The sequence below is a fragment of the Camelus dromedarius genome, chromosome 5 (assembly GCF_036321535.1).
Source record: "Camelus dromedarius isolate mCamDro1 chromosome 5, mCamDro1.pat, whole genome shotgun sequence".
Lineage (NCBI taxonomy): Eukaryota > Metazoa > Chordata > Mammalia > Artiodactyla > Camelidae > Camelus > Camelus dromedarius.
Window position 1 is genome coordinate 10,138,125 of NC_087440.1, and position 22,807 is coordinate 10,160,931.

The 22,807-nt window shown below is 34.8% G+C and overlaps 1 protein-coding gene and 1 pseudogene across 6 annotated transcripts in view; one reads left to right on the forward strand and one right to left on the reverse strand.

The window, feature by feature from the left end:
• TCF12 (transcription factor 12) overlaps positions 1 to 22,807 on the reverse strand; it is a 328,851-nt gene that overhangs the window by 191,987 nt on the left and 114,057 nt on the right. For 5 of the 6 annotated variants that reach the window (XM_031452681.2, XM_031452683.2, XM_031452679.2 and 2 more), the window contains exon 4: positions 9,165 to 9,238. In XM_031452681.2, the coding sequence (XP_031308541.1) occupies positions 9,165 to 9,238 (74 nt within the window). Of the gene's footprint in view, positions 1 to 1,292; positions 1,355 to 9,164; positions 9,239 to 22,807 lie in introns of all 6 variants that reach the window. The other variant, XM_010979572.3, reaches the window with a different exon arrangement.
• LOC105088664 (L-lactate dehydrogenase A chain-like) lies at positions 10,623 to 11,692 on the forward strand (annotated as a pseudogene).

Below are 22,807 nucleotides of genomic sequence, written 5' to 3' on the forward strand. Positions count from 1 at the left end.
TGTGAAATACTCCATAGAACTTCCTCAATTAAATTCTTACACACTTCTTATGAGATAAATCTCTTTGCAGATGAGAAATGTGAGGCTAAGAAATTAAGTGTCTTACCTTTTCCAAGGTCAAAAATAGTGGTGATACCAGGAAGCAAACTTACCTGATTCATTCCGTGGCTTATATTTTTTATGTATAAAATATGAATATTTTTTTCAGAAATAATGATAATATCATCATCTTATAACTTCTAGAGTATCTGTCCTTAAAGCCTTGTACAAGTAGGAATAACAGTTGTTTTGGGGTCTCTTTTTAAACTTTATCAAGTGTGATATGGTACAGAGGGACAGTAATTTATAATCATACTTCCTGGTTACTAGTCTTGGACATATAAAATTTGGTAAGTTATCTACCTTCTCTAAGACTCAAATTCCTTACCTCTAAAATGGACAGGATTTTTAAAATAGCTTCTTGGTGAGCTGGTATAAAGCTTAAAATAGGCAACATGTGAAAAGTTTTAAACCATACTGTGACAAATGCTGGTTGTAATTACTGTTATTAATGAAAATAGGCTAAGCAGGCCTAAAAATGTATTCTGCCAGAATCCACCCTTCATTATTTTCTCATGAATAAGAAACATCTAAATGTATAGAAAATAATTAAAAAGCCATCAGAAAGTAAGTCTTCAATAATTACATAAAGGGTCATAAGAGAGATTCAAAGATGAGTACGTTTTGACTTCCACTTGTTAGCTTTACAGACTCAACACTGAGAAAATTTTAAAAAAAAGAGAGAATTATAAAGATAAACCCTAATAAAGATGTTACTTCATAGACATACAAAGTTAACTGAAACTCACAGTGAGGTGAGAAACTGACATTCAGGCTCTTTGCATATAAGATCTATGTTAGAGCATCCCAACAGGCACTGTCCCTGGAAGAATGGCTAAACTGAAAAAACAGGATGTTTGACTGGTAAAAATGGACAAGTGGACAATATGGTAGCTCTGTGATTTCTTTCATTTTAATTATCTGCTGGCAAGAGATTTAAAGGAGCTTACATGATCTTAACCCTATTTTTAATTATCCATGAACATTAAGATTACAATTTATAGGGAGGTGCTGTTTGGAATAGGACCAAGAGTAATAAACAACACTTTCTCTCATGGATTTATTTGAACCTAACTTTAAAATACATCCTTATTACCCATAGTTTTGTCACATTCAAAACATTCAGAATGAGCAGTTACATAACAAAACAGAGATTAATGGGAACATAGATGCAATATATAGAAAACACTTACTTTAATTCTCTGTCCCTCCTGTCTTGCTTTGCTATTTAACTGCTTCATCTCGTGTTTTGTACCTGAGATCAAGAGGCATAAAATACTATTTCAAAATTTGTGTGTCCTTTCTACTTATTGCATTTGAACTCCTAGTAGCTATAAAACCTGCACCATTTTCTCCTTCAAAAATAAAACCAATAGCAAACAGTAAACAATCTAGAGAAGATATCTGCTATTCTAAAGGAGAGAACTTTATTACACATCAATGCTGAATATGAGGGACAATGAGTAAAAATTATTTATTTTTTATTCACGCAACTAGATTTTCCCATTTACAAGGGAAGTTAGTTATCAAAATCAAACAATCTGGTAGTTGTATCACACAACCACAGCTAACTTGTCAAAGACTAAACAAAAATACATGGAGTTTAATTCAGGAGTCATCATTCTCTAGGGGGAGTGAGCCTACATGATTTTATATCTTCCTCAGTCACCAAGTTTGCCAGTTTCTTCTTCCTTTGCAACAACTTTCCTCTTTCCAATACTACGATCTTGATCCTATCCTCCTAAGTCTTATTTCATCATAGGTGAGCCTGTGTAGTAACATCTTATCAGATCATCCAATTTCTTGTCACTCTTTCACTTTGGATCCATCCTTCACACCACAATGTATTGATCTTTATAAAACCCTTTGTGCCATTCCCTGTGTTAAAAGTCTATTTTTAATTGGCTCTCTATTCTCCAAAGGACAGGCTATATTTCTTCCACAGAAGGTTACCTGCCTTAATACACTATTCACCCACAAAGCAAGGTAATTTACTGTTTACTGAATTTTGTAATTCTGGTGCCTCTGTAACTTGTGATCCCATGATTATATACTTCCAGAAAGTTGTCTTCCTTTCAACCTTACTTGTACAAACTGTTTGTCCTATAATATTCTACTCAAACACTTCCTATTCTATTAAGTCTTTTCTGATCCAAAGTAATTTCTCCCTCTCCTGTAATCTCATGGCAATCAGTGAAATTACTTTGGTAGTTAATTATTTGCTGCCTAATTATAACTTCTCATTGCTGCTTTAAAAGTTAGTTTTATAACTTAACTCTTCAGTTAAATATTACATTTCCAATCCTATTTCCTGAACTCTAAGATACACATTTATTCACTTTTGACATTTCAGAAACTGAGTGGATTTATGAATCTCAGCATGTTAAAAGACTACAGGACCACAGTGTAAGCACAAGCTCCTTAAAAACAGGCAGACAAAACTGTCATCCTTATTTACAAGAGTGGCTCTCATGCCACTGTGCTCTGCTAGGGGAAGAAAACAACAGGTTGTCTCTACTCTAAATATTCCCAAGGTCTCTACTGTCAAATGTAAGTGAACTACACACCAGGTTCTCTCAAAACTTCAGCCAGTATAACCCTGGGGTCAAAATGACCTCTGTGTGTTTTGTATAGATAGCATGTGAGGGAAATTAAGGCTCTATTATCCCATCTCCAGCTTGCTATCTGTCAAACTTCAGAATAGCTCTTAAGAGCTCTTACATATATATGAATGAAAAGGTATTGAATAATTGCCAAGGACACAGAGAGCACTCAGCAAAATCAAAAATCCCTTTAGCCACATCGGACAGAAGTAGTCCAGAAGTTGTTAGAAAAGTAGTATTACTGATCCAGATAAGCTGATGGACTCATTTTAGTTTCCACAGAATCTGAAAGATCTATGTTTACTCTAGTTGAATTTTTATTTATTTTCGTTTCCTTTATCCCAAGTACCCAATCTGTGGCTCTGTGTATGACTCTTAGAAGTCTAGAACAACTTCTGAATCCTTATACCCTAGTATCTTCATTACCTACCTGATCTCTTCTGTCAGGCTGCCATCCATGTGTACTCCTGACAAATGACCTGAGAAATGACCACTGCTGGTTCTTTTTCAATAAACTGAACCCTTGTATGCCTTCATTGCAACAGGTAGCAGAAGTCATAGTATGTATTAAGTGAAGACCTCAAAGCATATCAACTATCCCTTAACAGAAAGTTCCTGACATTATTTTGTGCTGAGTCATACACAACAGCTAAACCAAATAAAGCCAACTCATCACCACATAACTGGTTTTCCCCTTCTCCACTAACAGGCTTAAGTCCGGAACTTTAGTAAGGTAGTTATTATTAGTACCCACCCCATTCCTACCAATGAAAAAAGGAAAAGGAAAAAAATTTGAGGCAAAGAGAAGTAACATGCCTATAGTCATAAAGCCAAGAAGCAGGAGTGCCAGAAACCAGAAACAGAACTGAGACAGCTTGGTTTCAACAGTCAAGCTCTTAAATTCTGTGCTATTCTACCTCACTAAACACTACACTTGCAAGGCAAATTTTTTTTTTAAATCAAATCATGTCCAATATCCTCACTTTGGAAATCAATTGCAGATCCTCCTCTTTTTTCACCTTTGTCCTCTCTTCTCCTCCCATTTCTTCAGTATATGGCAGAAAATTTAAGACAGCTCTTTGAGCTGAGAAATACTAAAGAAAGGGGGCTAAAAAGTACTAGCACAGAATTCAGAATATGTGAGTTCTAGGCCGGAGCCTGTCATTAATTAGGCAAACTGTCTAGCCAAATCCCAACATGTATTTTGTATCAACAGCACACATTCCAACCTAGCCAAATCTCATACTCTCTAAGTTTCTCCATCTATGAAATAAAAGGACTGGAGGTAAATAACAAACATAGCTTCTAGTTTTGAAAGTTCTATGATATTACAAAATGGGGAGAGAAGGAACAACAACAGAGACATGACTGTTTCATTCTGCAAACCATATTATAAACTGAAGAAAGAACCAGAGTGGAAATTTAGCAATCAGAAAAAATAAGCACTTAAACACTACTCAACTGAATGTTGCTTCTTTTCCAAAAGTAACTACCACAATGTATTACACATAACCTGAAAATGGTCAGGATTTTTTAAAAATGGTAACTTCTGGCCAATGATGGTGCCTATAAACTTCTATTAGTGGTTGCCTATCAGTGAACTCATTTACCTTTCAAATTAAGGAAGGCAGAACTTTGTATCTCAAGGAAGTGTATCAACAAAAAGACTTTTCCTTTTTCCTGTGAGCCCTCTTATAACCACTAGCCTAGAGTATAAACTCCAATGGTATTTCATCACTCTTGAGCTTATTACCTATCTCAGAGCTTAGCTGGGCAGCAGAGTTTAAGAGGGCAGGAAAACCAAGATGACCTGGCCCCTTGGAATTTCCATAAACTAAAATGATCAGACAATATTTTTGAAACAGAATTTACACATTAAGAAATATAAGCACAAAAATACATAATGAAATACTAGATGTCTGGAGAAAATAACAATGGTGGTAATAATTAATAGCACATTTCATTCATTATATCAATAGATGAAATACTTCACAGCTATTATTATATTCCATCTTTACCAAAACCCTAAAAAGTATGTATAAAATTATTATAACTTTAGAGGTGAGAAATCTGAGGCACAAAAAGGTGATGTAACTTGTCCAAAGACACAGAGTGCAACTTTTCAGAGGCTATGATCTTAAATAAAATTCTTCACTAAGCAGTGTCATCAATCAGGGCAATAATTTGTAAGCACAGAACAAAAGGTCTATTACCATTAACTAATACCACCGTCATCTACTATAAGCTTCACCGCCTTAAAACAACTTTGATTCTTTCCCCTCCTCAATTTCCAAGCATAATTAATCTAGTAAATCTAATGAGTCTTCCTTAATTTGATTATATTCAGCAACCATGTATAGAACACTCATTGTATATAAAGCATTGCACTAGACAGACTAAAATTTTTACATCAAAGTTTGTCAGATGACTTCTGCTTTCTCAAGAAAGAAACAAAAATTGAAGGGGAAAGGAAATCAATCTTAAGTCCTTTTACAAATCGAAAAGAAGTAAAAGTATATTAAGCATGACTGAATGTAGCACATTTGCAAATGTATTCATTCATTTAAATTTGTTACATATAGATCTGGTGGATAAGTTTTGATATACATGGGATTAAAGCCAACACTTACGTAACACTCACTATGTACCAGACACTGCTGTAAGCACTGTACTGATCTAAGCACTACACACTGTACATATATCTCATTTAATTCTCACAGCTTTACAAAGCAACTGTTATTTTCCCAATTTCACAGATGAGTAAATTGAGGTACAGTGAATTTAAATAACTTGTCCAGAATCACACATGTAGTAAGTGGCAGAGCGGGAATTCACACCCAGGTGGTCTGGCTCCAGTGTATGTGCTCATAACCACTGCCTCCCAAAGAAGGGGGTAAAAATCGGAAACTAGAATAAATCATTAACACTGTAGAAAATAAGAAAAATCATGATACCTTCTGGCCCTTACGCCTGGTACAAATGTCAAATACAAAAAACATTTATTTGGAGGAAAGGATTTAAAAAAGGAAGGGAGGGGACAAACTCATTGATTAATTATACCTCTGCCAATGTCTCTGTCATATGAGATTAATCACTCCTTTCAGTCTCTGGTGCTTTAACTTCAATCACCACTTCCACAAATTTCTGAAAACAGAAGCACTATTCGCATCATGATGCTGCTTCTGTCTGTTTATGTGTGTGTGTTTATTCTGTACAGGTGGGTAGTAGGTAAACAGTGCAGAAACAAGGTCTCTAACAAAGGTAGAGAGGCCTGAGGTACACACCACAAACACTGTGTTACTTCTTTTTGAGGGTCTCAAACATATTTTATCTAATCTTCATCATTTCCTAAGAATTCTGACTATGTCTACCATTTCTTCTCTATCCATTGTTAGGTACAGTGTTTATTTTTGTGTCTGCTTAGCCGAAACTCTGCACTGAATGATATGCTGTGGGTAGTTCCGATAACCAGAAATTCAACCAACCACTGTACAGTGAGGCTATTTTTCTGGTGGATTTGGGAAAAACAAGGCACACACACCAGACAAGAACTCTGCAATGGTGACTTCTCTTACTTCTGAAAGGATACGTATGTGACTAATTCAATGATGAGAAGTTTGTGGCCTCTTAATGATACAGTTCCAGTGGAACTCACTTATGCATCAAGGCTACTAGAGTGAACTGGAATCTTAGAATTAGATTTAAAGTCAGGAATTATTAGGCAAAAAAGTACACACAGCAAAAACTGCACTTAAAATGTTATTAAATATTGAATTCAACCTTCATGATTTGTGTAGGCAACTCTGTACACTAAAATATATAGTAATACAGTATTAATAGAGTTCATGTGCCAAATATGGTTTTACAGTGCTGCAAAAAATTATTCTTTCTCCCTCATAGTCTTGAATGGGGAGAACAGCAACTCATATAGTTGAATTCATCTAAATTAAAAGCATATGTTTTATAACTTCACCAAACTATTCATTTTGAAGTTTTAAAATACCTTTTATCACACACTACAAAAAGTTAAAAAAAATTTTTTTAATAAAGTAAAATCAAATTATTTATTAAATGATGTAATTTTCTGTGATGGAAATGTGTTATTTATAAAGTATGGTAAAGTCTAAATAAATTTCATTCACATAATTTCTATAAAGGTACCTGTAATTTCATTAAAGTTTAAAGTGACTTGTTAATAATTTTAGTAACGAAGTGTCAAAACTGGTTTTTAGTTAATACCATTTATTTCTAAATTTTAAAAACTCAACATGTTAAAATACTCAGGAGAATAAAGCACTTTGTCCAACTGAGATTCTTATTAACAAAATTATATCCATCTATGCTTATGATTAGGAGAAACACGGTCAAGATGGTGAAATCTTTAGTAATAAAACTCAAAAAGTTGATAATATTCTTATAAAAGAGTGCTGAGGGCAGCTTCAAAGATAACGAATACCTCTCCTTGGTGAGAAGAGTTCAGGGGAGAAATAAATGGTATGAAAATATAACATCTTAACTAGCTCAAAATTATGACTGGGGCAGAACGAGGAAAGTTAGTGGGAGAGAGGATTTTGATGGGAACAAAAATAGAAAGAAATCACTGCTCTGATTGCTCAGCAGACAGGGAAAAAAATGTACATTTATACATAAATACACACATGTATATATCTATATTTATATATGGGGATATAAATATATATATTGTTGTATGGTAGACTGGGAATACCTTGAGATTAATCTGAATTTTTATAATAAAAAACAACTATAAAATCCATCTAATTCTTCCCTCTATACAATATATACTCAAAAAAAAAAAAATGTAAAAAAGCAGCATTCATCTTTGACCTATAGATCAAACAACAAACAGAACAGCAAGATTTGCTTTGAAGTCTGTCTCTAAAGGAAAACTGAATTTCAGGATCATGAACTTTGTAGAGGTTTGAATATATTATTACAGTTTATTCTCTGAAAATCGTATTCATTACTCAAGTAGAAAAAACTGGAAAGCTTGAAAGAGAAGTAAACATAAGGTACAGAGGCACCATTTAATGCATTTTAAGAGATAACATGTTATCACATAGTAACTCAAGGCTCTGAAAGAAAATAATCCAATATTGATAAACAGTTTTGTGTCCTCCAATGTATAAAATTCCTACTTCAAAATCTAAACAGGAAACCTATCTTTCCTATTCACAGCATTATTCGAAAAATTAAAAAAAAAAACTTTTAAAGGTGGAAGAAACTTTGGACATCAACCAGCTTAACTAATTACAATATAAACCATCATGCCCAAGATTGAACAGCAAGTTCATAGTAGAGACAACAGTACATCTAAGTCTCACGTTACCCAGGACAGTGCTCTTTACACAACAACCCAGCTTTCTCAGCACTGATTCCAGAAAGGGAAACGCTAAAACCCATATTTAACAACTCTCTCTATAGTTTCTCGCATTCCCTATGACTATCCCAGATCTTCCTCAAAGTATTTTAAATAAATTAAACATATTTACAGCCAAATACAATAGCAAAACCACATATTTTAACACGTATTTTCACTCAGCATTTTTCAATGCAAAACAGTGTAATCCACATGGAAGACCATGAATTCCTATCATATTATTCAGGTTTTCTTCCACTTAAAACAATTTGCTTCTAGAGTTAAGTGCCCATAAAGTTTATGTTTGTCTATCTTTTCTTGGTTAATTCTGAGAGAAATAAGTAGTTCATTATTCATTCAAAGTATAACCTTTTGGAAAAGGTATCTCTTAACCTCACAAATTTACTGCAGAGTCTGGAACCACACAGTGTTTAATTTTACTGATTCTTTGGTCTAATTATCAACCTGTCAGTAGCATTTTAAAAAGTTTTGGGGGATTTTTTTTGTTTGTTTATTGCTTGAAAAGGCTCTAATCTTTTAACCTTTCAGGGGGTAGAATATTAGTTTGGTCCTATTTTCTCTTAACTGCCAATCAAGAAATGTCATCTATTATATCTGTTTTGATATGCTTTCAAGAGACAGGGCTATAGGAATCCCTGATATAAATGACTGATGACTACTGTAGCAAGAACAGGAAAGAGGTGACTGGAAGCTGGTACTCTGAGAGCTCTCAAAGCAAATAAACAATACAAGAAGAAAAATGTCTGTATCTGGAGAATACTTAGCCATTCAAAGCTCTTCCAACTTTAATAAAGAGTACTGTTAAGTAGTCAAGGTGTAGAAATAACACCTTTCCTTCATTGTAGGAGATAAAATAAACTCCCAAAGCATGACAGTTAATGAAAAGAATTAAACCTACTGTGAAGGTACTGGGTAATCTACTATAGTCCTATAGTAGAATATTACTATATAAAAGTAAGTTAATCTTCACTTCTCTTAAGAAACAGAATTCATATATGAACGAATGTACTTATTCTGTCAAATTATCATTACAGTTTTAATCAAGGATTAATGAACAAACTTACTCTAGATGAGTCATAAGAGGGACTTGGTTGACTACTTGTTCCCCAAGATGTCGTACCTCCTCGTTCATCCATACCTAAGGAGAGAAGAAAATGAAAGATATAAATCCAAAAGGATACAATGACAGTTTCTGTATGGTATAGCAGAGAATATAAGTATATGCATTTGACTGAAACTGGCTGTGCATCAATCCTTGTCTCAGAAACCTGCAGAAGTAAGTTACAATGTATCTTCATTAATGCTCTATACAATGCCCTATATACAGTGCAAAATTCCAGAACTAAAATGGGTCTTTGGAGACTTTAAAATAGGGCACAACCTAGGTCTCTCCACCTCTTTCTCCCACCATTGCTACTCTTAAGAGTAGATGAACTGCCCAATTTTCTATAGTTGAGTACTACCTCTATGAAAATATAATGTGAGGAAGGGTTAGAACATGAAGCAAGTCAAACAACTGCTCAAATTAATAAACTATTTCTATCAGATTACTGATGAGATCTTCTTAACTGAAGACATCAAACTAAATTAAACTGCATCAAATCGTATCTAATCAATGTTAGTTATATCAGAACTAAACAAAATGACATGACAACTCATCCTTTTAAAATCTCCTCTAAAATCTGACTCTAAATGAGTAGATTCACTCATAGGAAAACTGCAAAGGAAAACTCAAAGTGAGAAGGATTAGTAACTGCTAACAAAAAAATAGTTCACTGTGTTCCTTAATATACCTTCTGAAGCTTTGGCTCCATTATTTTCACCTTCCAATCAGTCCCCAGAAAAAGTTGAAAAACGTGGAGATGTCTCAACCCATCCATTTCTCTCTTTTCTGTTTTGAGGACCAGACTTATTCATCCTTGACTTCTAACTGGATATACTTTCCCAACCCCTCTGAGTTTCCTTCTATGATGAAATACAAATGGCTGACTTTTTTGTTTCATTCTCGCATGAGAAAACTCTAGATGTTACAAAGACAACATTCTGTTAAGCTTAGAACCTTTTTTCCTTAAAAAAAAAAAATTCCTGGAAGTCCTCTGTGATTTCAATGAGAAGTGATCTATGATAAATCAAATACTACAAATTCTTCAGTAACTAGCAACAATTCCCAAGACTCTTTCACAGGGACAGAACTGCCAAATGAAGGAATAGGTGACAAAAGCAGGAAAAGAAAGTCAGTATCCAAAGTAGAATACACTAATTACTAGTTCAGTTGGTAGAACCCTAATTTATTCGTTTTAAGAATCTGTACTTTCTGTATCAAAAACAGCGTAGAGAAAAGATGGGTACCTACTATAGACAACACACCAGGCACAACTTCAAATGAATCAAAAGATTTGAAAACACACAGATTACATCTGAAAAAACACAGTGTTTTATTCATTCTTGGAGAAGTCTTATTAAAATTCTAGATTTAAGAAAGATTCGGAGTACCGGAGGAGCAGCCATCAAGTCCGGATCCAACGCTGGGCGCCCCGATGCCCTCCCGCCGGACGTGCACTCCCAATTCCTTTTGGTTCTAAGTCCAATATGGCAACTCTCAAGGATCAACTGATTTAGCATCTTCTTAAGGAGGAACATGTCCCCCAGAGTAAGATTACAGTTGTTGGGGTTGGTGCTGTTGGCATGGCTTGTGCCATCAGTATCTTAATGAAGGACATGGCAGATGAAATTGCTCTCATTGATGTCATGGAAGACAAACTGAAGGGAGAGATGATGGATCTCCAACATGGCAGTATCTTCCTTAGAACACCAAAAACGGTCTCTGGCAAAGACTATAATGTGACTGCAAACTCCAGGCTGGTAATTATCACAACTGGGGCACGTCAGCAAGAGGGAGAAAGCCATCTTAATTTGGTCCAACATAATGTAAACATCTTTAAATTCATCTTCCTAATATTGTAACGTACAGCCCAAACTGCAAGTTGCTTGTGGTTTCCAATCCAGTGGATATCTTCTTGACCTATGTGGCTGGGAAGACGACTGGCTTTCCCCAAAACCATGTTATTGGAAGTGGTTACAATCTAGATTCAGCCCAGTTCTGCTACCTGATGGGGGGAAGCTTGGGAGAGTTCACCCCATTAAGCTGTCATGGGTGGATCCTTGGGGAGCACAAAGACTCTAGTGTGCCTGTATAGAGTAGAGTAAATGTTGCTGGTGTCTCCCTGAAGAATCTGCACCCTGAATTAGGCACTGATGCAGATAAAGAACAGTGGAAAGCGGTTCACAAACACGTGGTTGACAGTGTTTATGAAGTGATCAAACTGAAAGGCTAGACATCTTGGGCCAGTGGACTGGCTGGTAGATTTGGCAGAAAGTATAATGAAAAATATTAGGTGGGTGCATCCAATTTCCACCATGATTAAAGGTCTCTATAGAATAAAAGATGACATCTTCGTTAGTGTTCCTTGCATCTTGGGACAGAATGGAATCTCAGATGTTGTGAAAGTGACTGTGACTCCTAAAGAAGAGGCCTGTTTGAAGAAGAGTACAGATATACTTTTGGGGATCCAGAAAGAGCTGCAGTTTTAAAGTCTTCTAATACCATCTTACTACTTCACTGTCTAGGCTACAGTAGGATTTTAGTAGGAGGTAGCACACAGTGTCCTTTTTATCTGACCTGTGACTAAAGAAGTAATGTCAGGACAGCCTAGGAAAAACATCAACTTCCTACAGTTAGAAATAAGAATGATTCATAAAACCCAGCAGTTATATCCTGATCCTGGATGGTACTTATCTTGTGTAGACCTGAACTGGTTGGTGCAAAATAGTTCCACTGTCTCAAGAGGCACCACTGCCAATGTTGCAGATGCTGCAGTTGCCCTTCAAACCAATGTGTGTTTACTGTGTGTTATATAACTTCTGGTTCTTTAGCCAAGATGCTTAGTTCAACTTTTTTTCCTCCAATTAAGCACATCCTGGGATCCAATGTATAAATCCAATATTGCAAGTCTTGTGCATAACTGTTCTAAAGAAAAAATTTATTTTATGTACTATATGTATCAGAATAGTGTACACTGCCATGTAATATAAAAAGAAAACTCTACATAAATAACACAGCCAACTATCCAAGTGTCATACCAACTAAAACACCAAATAAACCTTGAACAGTGAAAAAACAAAGAAAGATTCTACAAGTTTGGGGAGTATCACATAAAAAAATACTTTGTTACCATTTCTCCAGTATCCAATTACCTGTGGGCTATTTTCCAAGCATTACCTTTGCAATCAACACTGCAGAACAGCAGATAGGATTCCTATGAGATCCAATCTAAGACAAAGACTACTATTAACCTACAAAATCCATTACTATAAAATTACTTATGAAATTGCAAAGAATTTCATGAAAAGTTTTATTTAAAAAGATTATGCTTTCCATTTTTAACTTATTTTTCTATCAGTTAAGATTTTTTAAAATATTACACAGCCAAAAAGCAAAAGTAAACTGGCTCCTGAAGGCAGGGTCTCAAATATTTGTACACCCATGTTCACAGCATCATTATTTACAATAGCGAAAATGTAGAAGCAACTCCAGTGTCCACTAACAGATGAACGAATTTTTAAAAATGTGGTGTGTATATGTGTATATATATATATATATATATATACACACACACATACATACACACACATACATGTATATATACATGTATATATACACACACATACATACACACATATACATACATACACAATAGAATATTATTCAGCCTTTAAAAAGGAAGGAAATCCTTACACATGCTACAACCTGAGGCCATTACTTTAAGTGAAATAAGCCACTCTCAAAAGGACAAATATGGTATGGTTCCACTTATATGAGGTACCTAGGGTAGTCAAATCCATAGAAACAAAAAATAGAATGGTGGGCCTGGAGGTAGGGGCAAACATAACTTTCAATGAACATTTAGAACATACAATGCAAACTTATTTGATCAACCTATTCTAATGAAAACAATTCATTTTATGACTGAATTGTCTTATATCAAATAATTAATAAATATGAGGCCTACTTGATATTTTAAATACATTTGTAACAGAAAATATAGAAAAGATAGGTGCCTACTGCAGAAAATGTATCAGACAAAATTTTCAAGTGATAACTGAAATTCTGTAAAAATATATACTCAATACTTATCAGAAAAAAAAAAGATTAATTAAATAAAATGGTAATTAATAAGCCATCAGCTAAAGAGTACTACATACCAGTGACACTGGACATGCAGGGGGCTCAAAGGATGCTATGCAATATCATAGGGTTTAGGGTTTAAACCTAGAGCTCTATAGTTTTATTGTTAATGTAGCCAGACTCTGAGTAGAAGGTTGTGGCTGGCACTGACAAAGGCAAGAGTCATCCTTCAGCATCAATGGCTCCTTTCTGCTGAAGACAATGGCTGTGCAAACATAGAATAATGACAGGAATAATAAACTTTCTAAAGCTATAGCCATAACACCAAGGTAACCAGGAAAAAAAATTACATACAGAAAATAAACTTAATACAGAAATAATACAAATTGATCGAAATCTGAAAAAATTTATCAGTAAGAAAATACATCACAGTTGCAATAGTGATTAGAAGGAAATTTCTATTAAGATATGTCTGAATCACCATTGTCATATATTTTCTTTCCTTCCTACTTCTAGTTTATGCATGCCGATTCAGTAATTTTTGAGATGTTAGTACCTCAGCTGACAGATTAAAATGGTAGACGTTAACAGAAAGTTTAAATAATTAAATGGTATAAACACTTTGAGCCTTGTTTAACTTTCTAATTAATCTATACTATTTCTATTCAACAAAATTAAAAGAGTTAATCAATAATAGATTTAAATGATATTTTTCTTTTTTAATCTTTTATATACAGACTCTCTTAAGTACCTGCTTTTCTGAATGGAATGAATTAAAAACAATACATATTTTGATTCCATGTCCTCATTCTAAAAGGTATGCTATTTTTATTTAATATTTTCCAGAAAAGAAGAAACATTAAATTTTAGACCCTACATCTAAAAACAATGGCTTGTGAATTCTATGAAACAATCTGCTTCCTTCTTTTGTAAAACATTTAATAGGAAAAGTAACTGAAAGCAAATCATAAATGACTACACATAAGGCACTTCTCTAAGATGCTGAGGGTCTGGAGAAAGAATAAAAGGTGGAACCAAGTTTTTGAGGTGTCAGAGAGGAAGACTTTTGGAGGAAGAAGTAAACTTGGCAAAGTTCAACATCTGGCATTACTTTCTTTTCTATGAAGAACTAAGATATTAATTACTCTACCTGCTCTCTCCACTATCACCATCTTTTTTGACCTAAAGTGTTCTCTTTCTTGAGTCAGTATAAAATTATCTCACAGTTTCTATCCTATCCCTTCTTTCACTCTCCTAGCACAGGGTCTTAGAGACTTCTCTAGGTTTTTAACCATTAGAAAAAACTGGAAACAGATTTTTTTTTTGGGGGGGGTGACATTTTTATACCCCATACACCTATTTTCCCACTGATCTGGGACTCATATGAGCTCAAACAGTACAGAGTTTGTGTATATAAAGCATTATTCAAGGTTTGGTGAGGTTCAGACAAGACCTACCTGGAGGTAAAAGGGGTCAATAAGGAGCAAAGCTGCTGACCAGTTCCTTCTCTCCCACCTGCCACCACCAGACCTACCACCGAAGACTCTAGACTACAACTACTACAAAGGGAGAAACAGATCTGGAACTGGGAAAATATTTCAGGTAATAATGAGAAGTGAGTGGAGAAGGAATGAAAGAAAAGGGGGGGGGTACAAAACAAAGAATGGAGAGAAGAGTAGTTAGGATATCTCTGCAGCAAAGCTGGTTAAAAAAAAAAGTCAATACAGCCATTTTGCTTGGTATTATGCCTGAGGGTCTACCTCTATGGAAAAGGAACATACATGAACTTGAGAGCCTGAGCACAGGGGATTATATACCTCTCTTTCACTCTGTCTCTGTCTCTGTTACACACACACACAGAGCTTTTGGTAGCAATGAAATCAAGTTTTTCTTATTCTAGCAAGTAAAATGTACTTCAAAAATATCAAATCCTAACACTGTTATAAATAAGGAAAGATAATGAACTTTGCAGGACTGCCACCTGCTATAGGGTGATTTGATAGATGATTTGATAAAAGAAATCTGATTGGAGACAACTATGTTGGATAACAAAGCTATGGGTGTGTCTCTTCAATAGTTTCTTCATACTATTTTATTTGTGTGGAGTAATGATATTCCTTTAGATAAGGCTCAAAGGCTATAATAAACTACAAAAAATATACACCTAAAAACCCACCACCACCATTTTTATTGTACTTTTTAGATTTTCAGATACTCATGGTAAAAATCTACCAACGTGTTTTTCCAGAAATTCACTATGAGATAGAATCAATTAGAATATAATGTCAAATCCTTTGTCTTTATCTATACATTAGAGAAAAACTATGGAAATACTGAAATTGTAAGGAAATTTAAGAGAAGTTAAGAGCTGCTGCTTCATCTGAAGTATAAAACATTGGTTAAAGAGTTTTATTTAATAAAAATTGAGATTCTTACAATGAACTGTCAAATAAAACAGTTTAATCCTTTTTAAAGTAAAAAGATTAGAAGGAAGCACCTTTTCAGATCATCTTTTAAAATTCAATTGCAATTTCTGTTTGGTATGGTTGAGAAGAAAGATTTACAAGTAAGTGCATTCTAGTGCCGAAGTACACTATAAGTACTAAATAAGTACACTAGAGTAAGGTAATTAAACACATGGCTAATTTCAAGAAAATGACAAATTTTGAAAATAACTTTCAAATAGTTATTGGCTACATCACTGTGTATGAATATCCTATAAAGATATAATTAAACAGGATGTTTCAGTGACTTAATCAAAGAAGTGAGAGTAGGTCATAAAGAAAAGGCAGAGGTCTATGTGTTTAAGAAAAATAGAAAATGCCTAATGGCAGACTTTGAAACTAAGTTCTCAGAGGTCAGGCAGGTATTTTGTACCACCTTGGGAACTGTCCAGCGATCTGGTATGTTGAGGTTTGCTCTGACTGTCTGAAGAGAAATTCTAACCCTGACAAAGCTCTAAAGACATCCCCCAAAGTCCCCTAAACTAGCTGCCAAATTTCTGGAAAGAAAAGCCCTCCCACTGCACTTGAGAACCTGAGGAGCAACTGCAATATTCCTCTCTAAGTAACAAAGCACTGCACCCTGAACAATACTGCCAGGTGTTTTCTTCCATATAGGCACGAAGGACAACACACTTTTTAAAAGGTTTGGTGCCTCTTCTTCAACTGTGGATAAGGCTCAGCAAAAAATGTCCCTACTCAGTTTGTCGATAGTATAATCCTGTTAGATCTACCATATAAACATTTTCAAAGTCTATGACTCACTATTTTTAACACGATCATTTTAGTCCAAGCCATCATCTACCTGTATTATGTCAACAGACTCCTAAAGGGTCTCCTTCTTGCCCATTCCACAGAGTGTATTCTCTATAAAGGAACTAAAAATGACCTTTTCAAAACAACTCAAATCATGTCAATCCTATGCTCAAAACCTACCCATCTCACTCAGAATTAAATCCACTGGTCTATAATGTTCCATGGGTTCTGCCCCCTCCTCTCTAACTAATCATCTCCTAATAATCATTCTCTTGTATCACTGTACTTGAACAACATGGACCCCTGATTTTGCTCAAACACACCCAGCATGCTTCCTCCGCAGGGCCTTATCCCTCATTCTTTCCTCTTCACAAAATGGTTCCCCCAGATATCTGAATGGTCTGTTCCCCTAATTTTCTCCAAGTCTCAGTTCAAATGTTGGCTCATGGGTGGACATTTACTGTTTTTCCCCAATAGACTGAAAGCTCCATGAAAACAAGGATGTAGTCTCTTTTGTTCAATGTTATGTGTTTTGTGCCTGGAACAATGCCTGACACACAGTGGGTACTAATAAATATTTGTGGAAGAAATAAATGTATGAAGTTAAATTAATATAATCAGTTTAATAAAAATGGTGCTGAAACTGGTCCCCTGTTAGCTTGCCTTTCTTCTTTAGACAATAATCAAAACCAATATTCTATAGTTTGAAAATTCCAGTGAGAAGCAGTTAAAGACTGTAAATGACTCTATGAACTAGACAAGTAAGTATCCCCAAAGAGCCAAAATTACAAAGTGTTAGAGAAACCTAAACCCTCACTAGGCTTGGTGGCTAAACCACACACAGATGTTAAGTACTACAGCTCTGAAATGACCTCATCACATGTGCTAAGAAAAATCAATTTGTATTCACTATAGTACAGCCTAAAGTACACAGCTATAAAAGTAATTTTAAATAAAAAATGTTTCCAAAAGTTTCGTATAGTCTACATGATGTGACATTTACAAATGTGGTTAGAAATATAATGATTCTCTTAAATTTGGTAACACTTCTTTCAAATTCCCTTAACTGGTCAGTTACTCACTGTATTAATTTCTACCTTGGCAGTATTTCAAGTAACTATCCCATTTGTTCTCTTCACATACACAGTACTCTGGTTCAGGTCCTGTGTACTACTTATTCTTCTACTATGTTCCCATTCCCATCTGCAGTTAACACTGCCAGCACACTTATCACGCTATAAACACAAGTCAGATCACATCCATTCACTTTTCAAATGTGATCTTCTGCTGCTTCAGGAATAACATTCGCACTCTTGAGCATGGCATTTTTCAAAGTGGCGTCAACCTACTTTTTCCGCTTCAGTGTGTACTATATCCCTCTGAAAACGCAATGCTCCAGCCCCATCAAGACATTAATCACTCCTCAAACATGCCAAGACTTGTCACACATTCATATTCCACTCCTACTGTTACCTAGCCCTAGAATGTCCACCCTTATCTTTCCCCCCAACTATTGAGTTTCGAATTTTGAATCAGACTAAGATCAAATGTCCCCTCCTCTGAGAACTGTTCTCCATCAATTAGGTCTAAATTAATCACACTTCTTCAGAAAGTAATTTACATTTATTTTGTCTTCAACACTGATAGTTGTTTTCATGTATATTCTACCAATAAAACTTTGTGAACATGTCTTATTCATCTCTATGTTTCTCTGGTACCCAGCAGAAGTGTGGTATTCTGCATTCCAATGATTACTGAATGGTTAAAGAACATAGAAAGTTAGGGCATTCACATGACAGTCATAAGAATTCAGTAACTAAAGATGGGTTAAAAAAATATCCAAAATAGAAGAGTGATATCCAGTAATTTAAGTAGATCTTCAAGAATTAGTAAATAATAATCACTATTATTTTTAAGTATTGTTTTTTTTTAAAAAATTACTTTTAAACAGATTGAAAATATGCTGGAGAAAATTTCAAAACTGAACTACTAAGCTTAGCTTCCAACATGATGCAGTAAACTCTGACAGACAGCGACTATGAATCCTGGAGAACAAATATAAATATAAAACAACTACCTCAAGGCTCTACCTTAAGAGTAAACCTAAAGGGTCTAACTAGAGAGTGAACAAAACCAGGCTGATTGTGGATGGTAATATAAACTTGAAAGAAGAGACCATAATGAGTGAACGTTTCAGGGATCAGTACAGGTGAGTTTCCTATTTTAAAGCTTTATTCTGCAGACAAGCATCAGCCACAGTATGCAAGAACTAAAATTCCAACAGAAAACTTACTGTCTTTCTGGCTTGAAGGAAAAAAGGACAGAGCAGGACAACCATAATCACCAGAAATTAAGGACAGAATCCCAAAAAGAAGAGAGGCAGAAAAGAGGAGTCCCAAATTCTTGGCATCTCTCTCTCACTGCTGAAGTCTTTGGCGGAGCCCTAAGGCACAAGTTCACAGGGCAGTTTGGAGCTGAAAGAATCAACTCAAATTGAGATGTGAGCAGCTATCAACCTCAGGCGAGATAAGAGTTTTCACTTTGAGTCCAATCCAATCAATGCTCACTAAAACAAAGATAACAAAACTCTTTGGAGGAACACGAAAGAAGCCAAAATTTCCACAAATAACATTCACAGTATAATACAACCCAAAATTCCTTGACAGTGAAATGTGACCCAATCTCAAGGAAAAAGATTCGAAGAGGCCAACTTCAAGATGACCAAGATGCTGAGATTTTTTTCCAGACAAGAGCATTAAACCAGATACCTTAACTACACATAACGAATGAACTAAAGGACATATGCTCATAATGAACAAAAAGACTGGAAATCTCACAGAGAAAAACACACACACACACACACACACACACACCAAATGAAAATTTTAGAAATAAAAATTAAAATATCAAAAATCTAAAAAAAAATCTTGGATGGGTTTAAGAAAGGAATGGAGATAACAGAGTAAAGTGTGAATGAATTTGATGACAGATGAATAGAAATAATTCAATCTGATAAAAAGAGAAAAAATTAAAAGACAGTGAACAGGTCTTAGAGACCTAAAGGAAGACACTGAAAAGTCGAACATAGACATAATGTGAGAACAAAGAAAATATGGTAGGAAAAAATTTTTTGAAAAAATGGCCAAAAAATTCACAAACATGGTTAAGAGACACAAATTTAAGGACACTCAGTAAACACAAACAGGATAAATATTAAGAAAACCATGTCTAGGTATACCACAGTCAAACTTTTGATAACCAAAAATACAGAGAAAATCTTGAGACAGGAGCTGAGCTAAAAGCAGTCAAAAGCAGAATAGAGAATACAGAGGAATGAATAAATGACTTAGAAGACAGGATAACAGAACTCACTCAATTAGAATAGCAGACAGAAAAGCAAGTAAAAACCAAAGAAAGCAATATAAGGGACCTATGGGATAATATAAAGCATGCCAACCTACACATAATAGGGGTCCCAAAAGGAGAACAAAGAGAAAGGGGGATTGAAAATATATTTGAAGCATGACTGAAAACTTTCCAAACGTAAAGAAGTAAACAGATAACCAAGTACAGGAACCACAGAGGGTCGCAAACAAGAAGAACCCCAACAGATCTACACAAGACATATTATAAGTAAGATGGCCAAGATTCTAAAGGTAGCAAGAGAAAAACAAAGAGTTGGTTACAAGGAACCCCCATAAGGCTTTCAGCTGATTTCTCTACACAAACACTGGTGTCCAGAAGAGAGTTATACTCAAAGTCCTCAATGAGAAAAAGCTGCAACCAACTCTATCCCACAAGACTATTCTTTAGAATAGAAGGAGCAAGAAAAAATTTCACAGACAAGCAAAAACTAGAAGAATTCAGCTAAACCTGTCCTAAAAGAAATATTGAAAGGTCTACTCTAAATAAAAAAGAAGCAGGAAGCTATAGAAATGAGAAAACCATAACTGGAAATGTGATAACTACAATGAGTTGCACTAGAATAAACATGAAGATGTAAAGGACATCAAAATCATTAAAGGTGGGAGAGGGGAGCAAGAAAATATACATTTCTTTTCCTTTTTCTCATTCTTTTTAGGATGTGTTTGAACTTACATGACTATCAGTTTAAGGGGTGAAACTGAAACGGGTGGGAAGAAATAAATTAGGAGTTCAAGATTTACAGATACTATTATATATGAAATAGTTAAACAACAAGCTTATACTGTATAGCACAGGGAACTATATTCAATATCTTGTAGTAACCTGTAATGAAAAAGAATATGAAAATGAATATATGTATGTATATGTAGGACTGAACTATTTGCTATACACCAGAAATTGACATGATATTGTAAACCGACTATACTTCAATTGTAAAAAAAAATGGAAATAAAATACATTTTTGAAAGAAAATTAAGAATTTGTTGCCAGCAAAACTGCAGTACAATAAATACTAAAGGTTCTTCAAGCAGAAGGAAATATTATCTGAGAGGAACTTGTCTCTTGAGAAAGGAAAGAACATCAGAAATAGTAAACAGAAGACACTGTTTTTCCTTTCAACGTCTTTAATACAATTATTTATCTAAAACTTGTAATATTCTCTCACAGGAGTAACAATGTATCTAGCTGTAATAATATGTTAAATATAGCATAAATGAAGGCAGGAGTAGGCGTAAATAGACCTAACTTTCCAACATTTCTACATTCTATCTGAGTTGATATAATATTAACTCTAACTAGACTGAAAAAAGTTAATGATGTACATTAACCTTAGAGAATCTACCAATGTGGTGGGGAAGAAAGCAAAGTCATCACTAAATGTCAACTAATAAATTAAAATGGAGTCCAAAGAAACAGCCAAATCCAAAAGGAAAAAGTGCAGTTGACAATGGATAGAAAAAACAGAAAACAAATTAATAGACCTAAACCCAACCGTACAATAAAACATTCTTTTTTGCCTAGGGAGGAAAACAAACAGAGAAGCAATCAAATAGATACTACTCCTTTCAATGACAACACACCTCATTGCTCTGTGAGCTCATAAAGTTCATGCTGTTGCTCTTCTTCAACAAGACCACTGTATTTGGGTAAGGTGGTGGGAAAAGGAAGATGAAAACATTACATGCAACTTACACAGAAAGCAAAAAACATACATACAATACCATACCACTGTGAAAACTGCATACAGAGATTTTTAGTTAGTTTGTTTGTTTTTATGGTACCCATTAGGATCATAAGTCAATACCAATAAAGCAGCTTCTGCATAACTATCAAGTACATTTTGGTGGATTTTTTGCTGATTACCTAACACAATGTGCTATTTAAAAACAGCTGTGTGAGCGATTACTATTCTTAACTTAATTCCACAAACAATTCTATTCATTTCCTGTAATGAGGCCTGTGTACTCCGCACATTCAAGTCTTAGACCATTAATTCCTGTAATGGCAACACACTGCTTCTCCCAAAGGAACTCTCTAAGAATTTTTCCTTTTTATTTTCCTTATATTTTAAAATCTCTTCCTCATATACTCTTCAAACTACCATTCGTTTCTTTCTTGACTCACAGAAGGAAAGTTTATACTGACCATCGTCAGTCCTTTCAATTTATGCACTCCCTCATCAATGAGTCTCTTGCTAATATCTAGCCTTTTCCTAGACCAAACCAGCAGAACCCAATACCAGGCACACAGATAAAATTGAACTCTTTCAGGTCATTATAGGTTATCCTAATCACAAAGTAGAAAGGCCCCTTCTTGGTTTTCATTTCTTAGTTCTCTAGAGCAAATGCCCACAAACTTCTCATGTAAACAGCCAGACAGTAAATACTTTAGGTTTGTGGGCCATACACTCTCTGTACCAACTACTGAACTCGACTACTATAGCACAAAAACAGACATATGCAAATATAAATAAATAAAGAGTAGCTGTGCTCCAATAAAATTTTATTTACAAAAACAGACAATGAACATGAAACACTGCTATGGCATTCAATCGTTTTATCACCTTGCCTCTCTGGAATTTGCTGACACTAACCTTTGAGCTCCTATTCTGTTTATCAATCACTTCCCCTTCTGTGTGAAAAACTAAAAGTACCTGCTCTTCATTCTAAGTCCTTCCCATTTTATGCTCTACCCCTTGGACTGCTCATGCAGTTTTATGATTTTTGACTACCCTATTTGAATGATTAATCTCCAAATGCATACTCCCAGCTTGAAGCTTAGTTTTGTATTTTGTGTCTTAAATCATTGAATTCCTGCTGGAAGCTTTCATTTGGTTCTC